The sequence below is a fragment of the Dryobates pubescens genome, chromosome 17, assembly GCF_014839835.1.
Source record: "Dryobates pubescens isolate bDryPub1 chromosome 17, bDryPub1.pri, whole genome shotgun sequence".
NCBI classification, from domain to species: Eukaryota; Metazoa; Chordata; class Aves; order Piciformes; family Picidae; genus Dryobates; species Dryobates pubescens.
The window spans coordinates 19,095,870-19,110,214 of record NC_071628.1 but is presented as its reverse complement, the minus strand read 5'-3'; the positions used below and the strand labels follow the sequence as shown (position 1 = coordinate 19,110,214).

The 14,345-nt window shown below is 40.3% G+C and overlaps 1 protein-coding gene across 1 annotated transcript; it reads left to right on the top strand.

Annotated features, from left to right (window-relative positions):
* The first annotated feature begins 7,485 nt into the window (after positions 1–7,485).
* On the top strand, positions 7,486–12,054 carry RPS27L (ribosomal protein S27 like). The gene is made up of 4 exons (XM_054169224.1): positions 7,486–7,589; positions 7,943–8,051; positions 10,470–10,580; positions 11,631–12,054. Exons 1-4 carry the CDS (start codon positions 7,584–7,586, stop codon positions 11,657–11,659), a joined length of 255 nt encoding a protein of 84 aa, XP_054025199.1. The 5' UTR covers positions 7,486–7,583; the 3' UTR covers positions 11,660–12,054.
* The last annotated feature ends 2,291 nt before the right edge of the window (positions 12,055–14,345 follow it).

Sequence of the window (14,345 nt, the reverse complement as noted above, 5' to 3'; positions counted from 1 at the left end):
CCAACGCGTCGCCCCACCGGCCCAAGCCAGATACTTCTCTGAGCACTGCCAGGCAAACGGAGGTGTAACCCTTGAGGCTGAATTGTGAGTTACGGCTCCACCAGTTAGGTCTGAGCCCTGGCGTTCTTGGTCCTCAAATAGCAGTAAGTGCATGAGTTTTTTGCACAAACACATCCTGAATTTAGTAACACTTAGGGAATTGCTTTAACTGAGCAATCAGGTGGCCTCATTCTGCAAGGGCTTGGGTTAAATTCTCCTGGGAATTAGCTAGGTTTCTAAGTAGAGTAATTCACCTGCTGAAGGGACACCATACATAAAGAACGGGTGTAGGGTGCATGGCCTCAAAAGTTTTACATGTTGCATTAAAAGTGTCATAAGAAACTTGTTCATACAACAGAAAAATTATTTCCACACAGTCTCAAGTAGCACTAGAAATGTCAGTATTCTAGAACATATGGCTATTCTAGAGCACTTCCGTAAACATTTTTCCTCATCTTTTTCCATTAATAATTACCTCTTGGTGTAAGGAAGCCTCATTATGTATTCCTTATGCTGTGTTCCTCACAGGATGTCACAAGGCACTATACAAATAAACAGCACTACTGAAACATGTTAAAATGACAGCAAAGAGCTATCATGTTAATTTTAAAACTGTAGCCTTTAGACAAGCTATAAACAGCAGTCTCTAGTAGTGTAAATCACTACAAAAGCTCTCACTTCCCTCTTAGGAAAACAAAGGAAAAAGAGCCATTTTCCCCAAATCATTCATTAAAGGATTGTCATCCTGCAAGGCCTGAGCCATCAGCTTCCTTTCCAGCTCCCTTTTCAGCTGCCTCCAGGCTTCCATGCAGGAACAGCCCTTTGGCACCTGCTAGCCAGGGCACCACTGCTCCTAGTCATCCTGCCAGGCCATGCTCAGCAGCTGCCTGCAGTAAGGTGAGGTAACCCCTGTTACTTCTCCTTAGCTGTGTTTCGAACAACCTCTAAGTGTGATTTGAGGGGCATAAATATGATTCAACCACCTAATACCAGGTACCAGCTCAGGCACTTGTCTCCCATCTACAGCAAATCCATTTTTCCATAGACTGTTATAGCCTACAGCTATAGAAGGTCCCTTTTCACTCTTTTTTTTTTAGTGTTAATGTGGCAAATATACATGCTGAGTTCTATACAGAATCAAACAACAGTGGTTTTTAGTATTAAAGCTTCCACAGTCCAAGCACACAAAAATTATTCCATGACATTAACCTACAATTTAATGGAGTGAAATAGTCTAATTTCTGCCTGCTGCTGTATTTGTGCAAAGAATTTTGAGGAATCATTTAAAAAACCACCAACAAACAAACAACAAACCACCTTCAAACATTATAAACCCTCAAAAAGTAAAAGCTATTCTGCTTCTAGTTATTAAATTATTCCAACTCTTCCTTGTTAACCATCTCAGTTTGGTGACATTCATAGCCAAAATATGTTTGTGATAACAAACCATCAAAAATCCAATGACAGATCTGATGTAAATCTCTGTACAAGACAAATTCGTTAAGAGCTTGTCATGAATTCTAATTCAACTTCCAGTTAATTGTACCAAAATCCAATTTTATAAATTCTGTGTTGTGATTCAGGTGAAAACATCGTAGTTTGTTTGCCTGAGACCTCTGGAGACCAGGATATCTATGTCACAGAGCAGAATCAAGACAGCAGAACAAGAGTGGGAGGAATTGCTGGTTCTTTTTCTTTTTTGTTTTTTACATATTTGGTGACATTTACCCAGTTCAGGGTGGAATTTGGAAACATCACAGTATCACAGTGTGATACATGGCTGCTGCTCGGCTCATTTTTGTACGGTATAACTAGCAGTTGTGCTGTTTGGATGTTGGGTTGCTACAATACTCACTACAAGATTTAAGATTATAAATTGTAACGACAATCTGTCACTGAAGCAGTCAAACCCGAATTGGTTAATTATTTCAGACTTGGATGAATAATCAGATTACAGGAAACTGCCAATGAAAAACTAGTCTCTGGGACATTTCCCTGTATCTGTATTTTTAGAACTGTGAGTTGCTATGTACTGTAATTATGTCCATACTGAAGACTACTATTTCAGCATTGAAGAGAGTAATTTTGGGGTTAATATTCACTCTTGAGTTTTATGGAACAAATAGGCTTCCATATGTCTCTGGAGCAGTATGTTTGTGATTGCCATCTGTTACTCAGTAGTTTTATAGAAAAATAATGCAAATTACTTCCCTCTTTAATTACACTCGTGCTTTGCAATATTGCATTCTGCTCTGATTTGGGAAAGTGCCAATTTGCCAGATTCAAGGGACAGATGTTTACTTAACCATGAACTTTAAAAACAAGCTATAAAAATTGAATTAAGAGTTACTTTAAAAAGATTTCTTGAATAGTGAAAAATTATGATTGTACAATTGCATTGCATACCTTACAATATGTTAGTAAAACTTATCAAAACCTATCAAAGTTGTTAAGTCACTATGATACCTGCTTCATGAAAATGCAAAGCTCAGTCTTTGCTACTGCACTAAATGGGAAAAGGCAACACTTGTTTTATAATGCATGACAGTCAAACAGATCAACTACAATTAAACATCTCATTTGTTTCTGTCATGGGAGAACCACTGAGGGGAACACTGAATGGGTATGAAACATAAAATGTTTGATACTATGTTTTGCCATTTGTCACTACATAAAAGTGGGTAGCACTGGAACAGTGTGATGCTGATTTGTACATCTCAGAGAAGCAGAATTAGAAAGCCCTTCACAGCCCCATAATGTCTGCCTTAACAGTTTAGCCCAAATACCACAGCTGAAGCTCATCCAATAAACAGGTGTTCAGTTCCAAGCAAGACAAAGCAGAATTCCGTTAGTCACCCAGGTGTATATCAAGTGCCTCTGCTAAAGCACTCAGTTGAAGAAAGGCACTAATATCAATAGCAAAATGCAATTACCTCTTCTATCCATATGGAATAAATTTGAGAATCTTTACATGCACATTACAAAAAATGAAAATACTCATGTCCAGTTTACCAGCATCTATGTTTTAAAGGAAAAAAAACCCACAACAGATTACATTGCTCCTTCATTCCCATTCTCCTCATTTTTAGTTTCTCAAATGACAGACATCATCACTTCAAGCTTTCAAAAATCCTTTTCTGCCTCAGTTCAAATGTGGAACTGGTTAAGTAAAAAGAGGCCTGTGAGAAAATCTGTCTTGAATCAAGCTCTTGTGTTCAATATATACAAAAATAAGGGAAATTCTACATCTTAATTGTTTTAAGTTCAAAGTTTAAAAAAAACCAAAAACCCAATACCATTTAAAACACATTGGTAGAACCAGGATTTGTTATTTTGGCACTAACTGGAATCCACAGGTCCACGTCCTACAGAAGGTAATCTTATGAGGAAGTCTTGCCCTGAATGCCACCTAACTGCAAATCATTAACATGAGCTTTGCTCCTTACCTTTTGGACTTTTCTATCTAACATGATCATATTTTTGATGTATACCTTTAACAACTCTGGTATTGGCAGATGCCTCTGCAGTTTATTACTGTTTGATAACAATCATGTGACACTCATTTAAAAAAAAAAAAGCCACTTAATCCCCAGGAAGATCTTTTAGGAAGATCAATGCATAGGGGTTTTTTTTTCAGGCTTAACAAAGAACAGTGCTGTCTTTTATTCTAGTGATCTAAATGTAAGACTTTTTCCTGTGCATATGCTGCAGCAATTTATGTAACAGAGGTTAAATCAAGTCATTATTGGGGAAAAAAAAAAAAAGTATGTACAGTTCAATTCCAGAAAAGAAAAGCATAGCAAGACTCTTATCTGTATAGAGTCATAGAATCATAGAATCAACAAGGTTGTAAAAGATCTCAAAGATCGTCAACTCCAACCTGTCACCCAAGACCTCATGCCTACTAGACCATGGCACCAAGTGCCACGTCCAATCCCCACTTGAACACCTCCGGGGATGGGGACTCCACCAAATCCCCAGGCAGCCCATTCCAATGGCTAATGACTCTCTCAGTGAAGAACCTTCTCCTCACCTTGAGACTAAACTTCCCCTGGTGCAGCTTGAGACTGTGTCCTCTTGTTCTGGTGCTGGTTGCCTGGGAGAAGAGACCAACCCCCTCCTGGCTACAACCATCCTTCAGGTAGTTGTAGACAGAATAAGGTCTCCCCTGAGCCTCCTCTTCTCCATGCTATACAGTCCCAGCTCCCTCAGCCTCTCCTCACAGGGACTGTACTTGAGGCCTCTCCCCAGCCTCGTTGCCCTTCTCTGGAGACGTTTAAGTATCTCAATGTCTTTCTTAAATTGAGGGGCCCAGAACTGGACACAGTACTCAAGGTGTGGCCTGACCAGGGCTGAGTACAGGGGCACAGTGACTTCCCTGCTCCTGCTGGCCACACTATTCTTGATGCAGGCCAGGATGCCATTGGCCTTCTTGGCCACCTGGGCACACTGCTGGCTCATGTTCAGCCAGCTGTCAGTCAGTACCCCCAGGTCCCTTTCTGTTTGGCAGCTGTGCAGTCACTCCGACCCCAGCCTGTAGCGCTGCATGGGGTTGTTGTGGCCAAAGTGCAGCACCCAGCACTTGGACTTGTTGAATGCCATCATGTTGGACTCTGCCCCTCTATCCAGCTGGTCAAGGTCCCATTGTATGTTCCATTAATTTCAAGGTTTGCCATTATGGCAGTGTTAAAAGTGAGTCTTCTTCAAGTTTCAGTGCTAATCTGAACTAACTCTGCATAAGCATATTTAAACCAAATCACTACACACCATGGTTTACACCAATATCACATCATTGGTTACAATGATAATATTTAATTCTGCAGTACAGGCAAAACCACAGGCAGACTGCATTCCAGACCAAACATACCACCTGAAGTGAACCTACTTTGAGTGCAGCATAGAGGTGGTTAGGAAATCTAAACAGGCTTAATGACAGTACCACAGAGACACCCACCCACATTTTAGTATTCTAGGCAAAGCATTACAAGCATTATTGGGGTGAATTAATTTTTTTAGATCAGTCAATACTCAATTCCTCAGTGACCACAGCCAGTTTATATAAGGTTTTCTAGTAACCACGCCACCAAGTAGCAAACCCTAAGGACCCCATAAATGGAGCAGAACAAAGTAGCACTGGGTGTCAGAAAGCACTCCCCCTTCTACCACCCTCCTCAACAGGAAGGCTTTGGGGCTGTAGCAGCCCCAACAAACCTCACATGCCACCAAAGACACAGGGTCAGCTTTTAAACAGCAACAGACTGCCACTTGCAGTGCAGGAACCATCCTCCCCCTACCTACTCCCACCCCAAGACTCTTCCAGATCAGCTTTTGGACTTTTTCTGTTTGCATTCTAGCAGACAGATAATATTGATTTTCTTTTCTCTAAAATGAGATCTAAGTCATTGTTTCCTACAACAAGGCTGGAAGAGGGAAGTAGACCTCAATTCATCTCTGTGTAGGTCATGCCACTGTGGTACAGACTGCGTTTCTCTCCTCATTAACTTGCACTTTAAACTCAGTGCTGTATTTCTGTTTTCTAAAGAGCATACTTGAAAAAAATCAAGTCATGAGACTGAAGGCAATGCAGTAGAATTGACTCATTTGGCGGGTCACTGACCTACAAGCAGTTGTGAAAAGGAAATGAATCTCCAAGTAAAACCAAAATAGAGAACCAAAGAGAGGAATGTGTCCAAAACACATCCTGTTTTCAGATCATCCCATATGCCCCTCCTTCCACAGAAACCAATTTTTAAGGTAAGTTGTTACTCTGAAGTCTTCCTCAAGCACCAGAGGCTCTTTACAGGAGAGACATTTAAGAAGGGAAAGCCACGAGGAAGAGATGAAGAAGGGTGGCACTTTAGATAAAAGTTCTCTTTTGTTGGTGGTCCTTTAAACATTCTGAAGGTTATTTTCCTAAACAAATCAAAACATGATTCTCCCTCAGAGTCTGAATCAACAGACTTAATAGGTTCTCCCTTTTCCCTTCAGCTTGCAGAGAAATAACATATATTTGCAAAGGACTGAATACTGCTAGGAACAGCTAAGACTCAGGAGCTGACTCTGCGCTGATAACTGGTTTATGTTCCCAGCTTCACAGGACAACTGGCAAAGTATGAGTCAGAGCTATTCGTATTAAATTCCCCATGATATAATGAGAAATGCTTCTCAAGTACCTCCATCTGTGTGTCATCACCACTCCAGCACATAAGGAAAAAATGCTAACACAGCATTGATGTTACAAGACAATGGCTGTGATGGTGAGATGAAGAAAATCAATATAATGTTGTGGAGCACTGCAACATGGGTCTATTCTTGCGGAATCAGGTAGGGGTTTGGGGTTGAAGACAGTATTCTGATAGCTGTGGTCAGTGTCAGCACTGGAAAGGCCATCCCAGATTTGAGAATACTGTTGTCAGAAAGATATGCCTCCACAAAACTTATGTCTCCAAAGCAAATTTAAAAACGTTTTCTGCTAAATGCATCAGGCCTCTCTTCAAAAGAATGTGGCTTAGCAGCACACTGTCTGATACAGTTTTTGATAGAGTTTCCACACTAAATAATTTTTGTAAGGTCTATTTGTGCCACTTACTGGACTTCTAGTGAATTACACTTTTAAATGTTCTGGGCTTGATTAAATGAAGTCCAAGAGCTTTTACAGATTGTGATTTATATTCATGTATGGGGAAAAAAAATGATTCAACCACTTTAAAAAACCCACAATCCAACGAATGAAAAACCCACCAGCACCACCAACAAAAAAGTTGCTTTCGTTTTGGTTTGTTTCTAGTTATTTCTCCTTATCTGCAATATTATTTTTTGTTCTCACATGTTCTCCAAATCAGTTTAAGCACATAAATGGCAACACAGAAATTCTTCTGCATTTTTCTTTTTGACTGAGGCGGGGAACTGCAAAAGAACATGCACAATGGTGCAACTCAATGCAATGTGTAGGAAAACACATGGAACAATTTAGTCGGTATCTAATATAAAAGTAAATGGGACTTCTTAGATTCCATTTCTTACCTAGAAGTACATGTGTCATGTATCAATCTATTAGAGGGGAAAATAAGTTGATTTTTTTGAGAACTGCAGTCATATCCAGACTCTGCATTCTCTGTTTCTGAACGCCAGCGAGAGAGCACTGTGGCACTACCCTACCATAACCACTCCGGTGGCGATTACAAAAGCTCCCGACTGCTTTTCCCTGGAGGCACCGTTTTGCTTACGGGGAAGCGGCAAGCGCGGTGCTGTGGGCCGGACAGAAGCCGGCACATGCTCTCCGCACTGCCTGTCTCACCGGTCACAGGAACACCACCGATGTTCCGCGCAGGGCAATACACGGTGGCATCCCCGCAAGTACTGCAAACATGGGTCTCTCCCCATCTGCAGCAGTCCGCCCTGACGAGCCCCGCCCGACCGCCCCAGACACAGCCCAGCGTCCGCCGAGCCCCGGCAGCTCGGGCTGCGCACCGCCGGAAGCGAGCGGGGAAGGGGCGGCGCGGCGGCGGGCAGAGAGCGGCTAGGCGCAGAACGGCGGACCAGACATGCCTGTGAGTTGTTCGCCGTGGGCCATGCATTGCCACAGCGGCCGTGGGGCTGGTCCCGGGAGTCCGCTCCCGCTCGGCACCTGCCTTCGGGCCTGCTCGGGACGGCACACGGGGGCTCCGCCGGACGAGAGCCGCCCCGGTATCGCCTGTCGTCAGTGGGGGGAGCAGAGCGGACGCCCCCGCCCCGCCGGCACAAGCCGATATTCTGCCGGGGTCTTGCTGTCCCCGCCACCCTGTCCTGCCGGGGAGGCTGGCTACAGCGCGGTGGCCGTGCTCGGGAGCAGACCGCCGGCGGCTTCATGCTACCCGGCCGGCCTGCGTCACATGCAGTGCCTTTTCCCTCTTGTTCTCCCCAGCTGGCCAAGGATCTACTGCACCCCTCCCTGGAGGACGAGAAGAGAAAGCACAAGAAGAAACGGCTTGTGCAGAGCCCAAACTCCTACTTCATGGATGTAAAATGTCCAGGTAAATCCCAAAAATATCTGTCTTACAGAAGGGACCAAACTAATTTCACATTTATTTCGGCCTCATAAAAGGTCCGGATTTTTTTGGTTGGTTGGTTGGTTTGTAAATCTAAATGTTATTTGTTCTGTAGAGCAGAAAAAAAACCAAACCAAAGAGCTCTGTATATTGCTTTGCTTTTGTTTAAACAGTAAAAGTGTTTTCAACTTCTTCCAAAAGGCAAGTTATAAACAAGTAGCATTTTATTTTCTCTTCTGGAGGTCTGGACTGAGGGGTCTTTTGTTGGTGTTTCATTTATGAAATCTTGTCAAGTAGGGAAAAAAGCAAACCCCCAGACAGAATAGAATAGAATTAACCAGGTTGCAAGAGACCTTTGAGATCATGGAGTCCAACCTATCCTCCAACACTAATCAACTAAACCATGATCTGCGTATGTAAGAAGCAAGATAAAATGGATGCTTCATACCATCCATGGCACAAGTTTAAAACAGAAGACATCTTTGTTCTCCTCTTTTTGTAAGGTGGTTGATTCTGGAAGAGCAGCCAGCAGACCTTTTCACCAAGACACAGGCAGAGATACTGTGACCTCCAGCTGCTGAAACACAAACTGCCTCCCTCCCGTGTTGCTGTTGAGAAGGCAACATCCATCTCACAGACACAGGGGTTACACTTACGGTGTTGCCTGTGTCTGCTTTTAACATATTTTCTTTACTTCATCTCAGAAACACCTGTATAACCAACTTGTCTTTCATAAACTAAACCACTTGATTATTTCAGAAGTTACAGGAGGGTGCGCTACCTGAGAACAGCTGGTTTTATCAGCGTAGCCACTGCCATATGGAACCACAGAAACTGCCAAGTGTGGTAATTTGACTCTTAGAAACTGCTGCAGTATATGAATATTATAGCAATAAAAAATGCATAGACTTACTCAAAATTGTGAACATCCTGACTAGAAGCGGGGAAGTGCTGCTGTACTCAGGTTTTCTTATCTCATTCTTTCTTAAAAGCTTAGATTTCTAAGAAGCTCTGAGACAATGTTTTCCATCTAAAAGTCAAGCAAATTCATTAAAACTGTTTGAAAGTCATTTGTGGTTACCATCAAAAAATACATGGTTGAAGCCTAAGCCACTGATTTTTATTATTTTAACTTTGTTCAAATGAGTGCACATGCATATAGCAGGATACAATTAATGTCAACACAGGCCCATAGCGTTATCTTCATTAGTGTTGGATTAATTAGTTACTAAGTTAGAGGGACCTATAGAACAAAGCAGGAGAGCTGCACTAAGGAGGGAGTCCTAAGCAGGAGGCACTGCAAGTGCTTTACACATGGTTCGTGTTGTTGGAAGTTGCTACATAGTTATAGAAATTGACAGGGCTCATTTCCCTGCAAAAGCCACAGTTAAAAAACTCATCAAGGCCCCAGTTCAAGGAGGGAAAAATAGCATTTACTGTGGTTCAATTTTATGTGTTTGTTTTTTCAAAGAAAGATTTGTGCAGTTACTGTTTGTGCTTTAAACAAAGCAGAAATCTGTTACTCTGGCTTGTAGTTCTCCTGACCAACCAGTTCTCTTATCAAAGAGCTTTCTGATGATTTTCCTCACAACATACATTCTGTCTTATCTTCCTGTTTCACACATTCTGAAAATGGCATCTACGCTCATCTTTGTCTATTTTTTGTATCCACATCTAGAACTTTACAACTTTTCTCTTTCAAAAATTTCTCTTGGCTAATTAAAAATACTTTTCAGGGAAACCAATGAAAGCAGTGAAAATCCTTTTGACTAAGCCATGTATGAGAGTGATTTCATTCTTTAAGTGGCAGAACTTGCAGACAAAAATGTTGCTGGTGCCTCTTCCTGCGTCTGAAGTTAGTGAAGTTACTCTGTGCAAATGTTCTTGTTTAACTATGACGCTAGTAGTACAGAATGCCATCAATCACGTGCCTTATATGTAGCAATTATTAAACAGAAAGCAAACAAAGATTTGAACAGCAGTGTTTATATTCACAGCTGCCAGACTTTGTCCACAGCAGTGTTCTACAAGTTGAATTTATTTCTGTAGCTAGATGGGTTCTTCTGTTCAGCAGATAAGGCAAGTCTAGAACCCCTTGACTTTTTTTGCAGAACACATACTACAGGGAAATGGGGGGCTTGTCAGCCATCAAGTTGTGTTGATTTTGCATATGGGAAGCTACAACAGTTTCAGTTAATGAACTTGCTTTCATTTGCATGTTAATGAAAGCAAGTCTTTCGCACCACAATAACAATGCTTTGCTTTGTTTTACTTGGTAAACTGTGTAATGAAACACAGATCCGGTTCTGGACAAGTGTATTTAGAGTATCCTATTTAATCACACATACAATAGAAGAAACATGCCAGAAATACTCAACAGAGTTTAATAATGCTGTTTTTCAGGATGCTACAAGATCACTACAGTGTTCAGTCATGCTCAGACAGTAGTTCTGTGTGTAGGGTGCTCAACTATCCTGTGTCAGCCTACAGGGGGGAAAGCCAGGCTCACAGAAGGTAAGTGGCAATGTTTAGCAGCCTAAATATTCCACTTACATAAATGCATTTATGTATTCATACCCTGCAAATATTTTAGCTTTGATTTTAAAAACAGATGTTGGAACACTTACTTTGTAAACTGATTAGAGTTGGCTAGTGAAAGCAGCATTAATGGGCAAGGAATTGCCATTTTTTCCTTCAGATTCTTCTTTCTAAATGGCAATACAGAAATGCACAGCAGCTAAGCAGCTACATTGTGGTCGAACGCTCTTGCTGTTAGGTACTTTTTGTAATTTCCTTTAGTTTGTCTCTAACAAATATTGCCCATTTAATTCTGAGCTAAGTATAGAGCATTAAAAAGCACCATTAAAGGTGTAGTGTACTATGAGGCTGAAGGAATTCTGTGCCACTGCTCTTCAGTGGTGGCTTGCCTGTTTGTTTTTAAATAGCAGTACTGTAAGGCAGTTTCCTGACCCATGTTACTTAATCCCCAATTTCCTTTCTATAAATTATAAGGGAACAAAATAACCACTAATAATGGTATATAGCTAATTGGTATAGCACCAGTATCTTGAAATGCAACCCAGGAACCATTTGAGGGTTTAAAAAAAGGTAAAACAAATGCAGATTTTATTCATGTTTCATGTAAAGGACGAAAGGTAACTACATCTACAAATAACATACAGTAGTGCATATTTCAATCACTACTACATGGGTGGAGTTTCTATGAGGACAGAATACCTTAATTAAGGCTGTTAAGCAGTTGAAAAGGTATTCATGCTCCTAGCAGCTGCTTCAGGTTGAAGTTTGTATCACAAAGGAGGTGGAACAAGGCAGCTAGCAGAAAAAATACAGTATACCTTAGCCTTATTTTAGTCTTAATTATACAATAGCCATGTTGTTGGTTGGGTTAGAGAAGACGAAGTGTGAAATCTTCAGTCCTTGTGGGACATGAAATTGCAATTTATTTTGCATGAGTTTTTCTACATAAGTTGGGTGGGCAATTTTACAAGGCAGTTTAACAACTTCAGGACTACTGCTATCTATGCTCATGTGATTTCTTTACAGGCTGTTCATTTAGAAGAAAGCAACATTGAAGACTTCAGCATGTGGTTTTGGATCTGTATTCCTGAAAGCCTTAGCAGTTGAAAAATGCCTTTTCACATAACAATGTCATTACAACTGATTTTGTAAAAATTACATGCTATTGGTGACTAATGAAGCTCCTCTTCAATAAAAGATTTGAAGTGCAAGTTTTCCCCGCAGTTTTGCAGCCAGCTTTCAAGCAGTGTATTGCTAATGGGCTGGTGTTATTTCATACAAAAACCTTGGGACTCCCTACATATTTCCCCTCATTAATCATCAGCTACAGTGGTACAATGCACAGGGTGACAGAAACTGGGGATGCTTTATTACTGCAGCTATCCTGACTTCAAGGGTTGCAAAGGCTAGATGGATTTTCAGTGGCTCATTTGCTTTCAGCATGGCTTTAGTCTCTATTTCATCAGCATGTTAATCAACATAATAAAAATATAGTTACTCACTTATGTTCAGCTGTTTTTCTGGAATGCATGCATTTTTTTCTCCCTCTAATCTGGTCTCAAAACTGCACTTGGAAAAAAAAAAGGCAGGGAGCCTTGCAAAACACTGCAAGCATTCACCATAGAGAATGTGTATGGTATATAAGCAACAATAAGGCAGTGAACTACACTAACAGCTGTGAATGGTGTTTAGTCATTACAGAAACTTGTACAGCAAACCCATGCATATTTTGACATGAAATAATTACCTTTTTCAATGAAGAAACAGGTTTTTTAAAAAAGCCATCCCTTTGTAAATGACTGTTAAGACAGCTGGATGTTTTAAACCAAGAGAAAACATTAAAAGTCTTTGATGCATCTTATTTTACTAAATTACAACTCAAGTTGTATACCAACATCTCTTTCAAAGTATGAGGTGTCTTGCTGGGCTAATTATTGTTGGGAGTTTCTATTTAGCCTGTGCTCTTTTCATGAATTTTAGAACTTTTATGTTGCTAGGCAATAAAGAAAATCAAAACCTAATATTAGAATTCATTGCATTTGCAGGATAAGTTTTATTTCAGTTAATTTGGTGAACACTTACAATCGCCAGATGTAAAAAGTAGGTGTTTGATAAATAGATGCAGCAATTTAGTATACATGCCTTTTTAGAAAAGTATAATTTTGTGTCAGTGCCATACTGTGTTTTCATAATAAAGGCTATTTTAAAAGCAAGTTTATCATGAAAGCTGCTCTTAATTGACCAGTTAATTTTCTGCACTTAATGCCAGTCCATCACATACCTGGTTTCAGAACAAATATCAAAGTAGTAATACTAATTCACTTGTGAGCTGAATACATCTGCTAAGGCCAGATTAATTCCTAGACTCTCATATCTCTGTATTTTCTTCCTCTACCCTAGAAGATAAGAACTCATGAATAAGTAAGTACATTCCAAATAAGCAAAAGTCAGTGATCCATTTTGTGCCGGGTACAGGAAGATGGAATGCAGACATCAGAGCACCTCCAATACTGTACAGATGACAGCAGAAACTTTTTTTACAAGGTACAGGACAGAGTACTTATACTGTACTTACACTGAACATGGTATACATATAAAAAGTTGGTAGCTAAACATACTCTGTGAGGGGAGTGAGACATTGTCTTTAATTTATTGGTATTCAAAATGCCTCAGACGCTTACTATTATTCACTTTTCATACACACTTCAGATATCTACATCTGTTAGTGCTTGGTCATATGCCGACAAGCATAATGGTAAATCTACCCTACTACCTTTTAGATTTTTATCTAAACCCAAATACAACAGTCAGTAAAACTTGTTTTCTCTCAAGTATGTAAAATGGTTTTCAAGAACAATAAACACCATTTGCAAAACGGATGCATCACACAAGAAAAGTATGGTGAAAATCCTAAAGTAATGGTGTAACATTTAGATTTGCTATGCTTAAAGCATTTTATTTGGCCTATTTCTATTCATGTATTCTTCAACATGAAAACAGATCAGAACTGCTTATTCTTATTCCCTGTGTAAAATGACCAATGACCTACTTGCTGCATGTTTACCCAGCTAGTAGGTACTCACAACTGGAAAAAACCCACAGTATTGGTCTTGTAGAAGACACTTACCTCCAGTACTTCCATATTGGAACTGTCAAACAATATCCCAGACTTCAGTGGAGAACCAGATAATTTATTGCCTGACCACAGGAAAGTTTGTTCAAAGGTTCTCTTGGTTTTCTTTACTGATTTATTTTCTTGAGATAAAAACAACCTATTATGAATGAATTAAAAAGTGAAGTTTTGGTGAGTGGACCAGAAAACCCAGGCAAATAGCTTAGGTGTAAGCTTTTACTGTTTTAAGGCACAAAAATGATTATAATTATGAAGAGCATTAAAATTATGTTACAAAGTATATTATGTTGTTTTATCAAAGGGCTGGTAAGAACAATGAAGTTGCCACTAAAAACACTAACTTAGGAAGGTAAGGCTATCTTCTGCTAGCTGTTATCTAAGACATCTCGCTCCTTAAATTCAGAGAAACCGAGCCGCTAAACCATGCAGGGATACAAGTATTCCAACCTTTCCAGAAGGATACTTTGTTTTGTCGCATCATGGAAATATTCTGATGTAACTACAAGGGAAGTAGGGTGGAAGAGATCATGGAGTTCTTCCATGCTATCACAGAATATATAGCATTGTCATACTCAGGTGCTACTGCATTCCTATAGCAAACTTGATAA

Excerpts from the sequence above, each read along its gene's own strand:
- RPS27L (XM_054169224.1), top strand. Across the intron at positions 8,052-10,469 it reads CATGGATGTAAAATGTCCAG|GATGCTACAAGATCACTACA; the intron begins GTAAATCCCAAA and ends GCTGTTTTTCAG. Across the intron at positions 10,581-11,630 it reads GAAAGCCAGGCTCACAGAAG|GCTGTTCATTTAGAAGAAAG; the intron begins GTAAGTGGCAAT and ends ATTTCTTTACAG.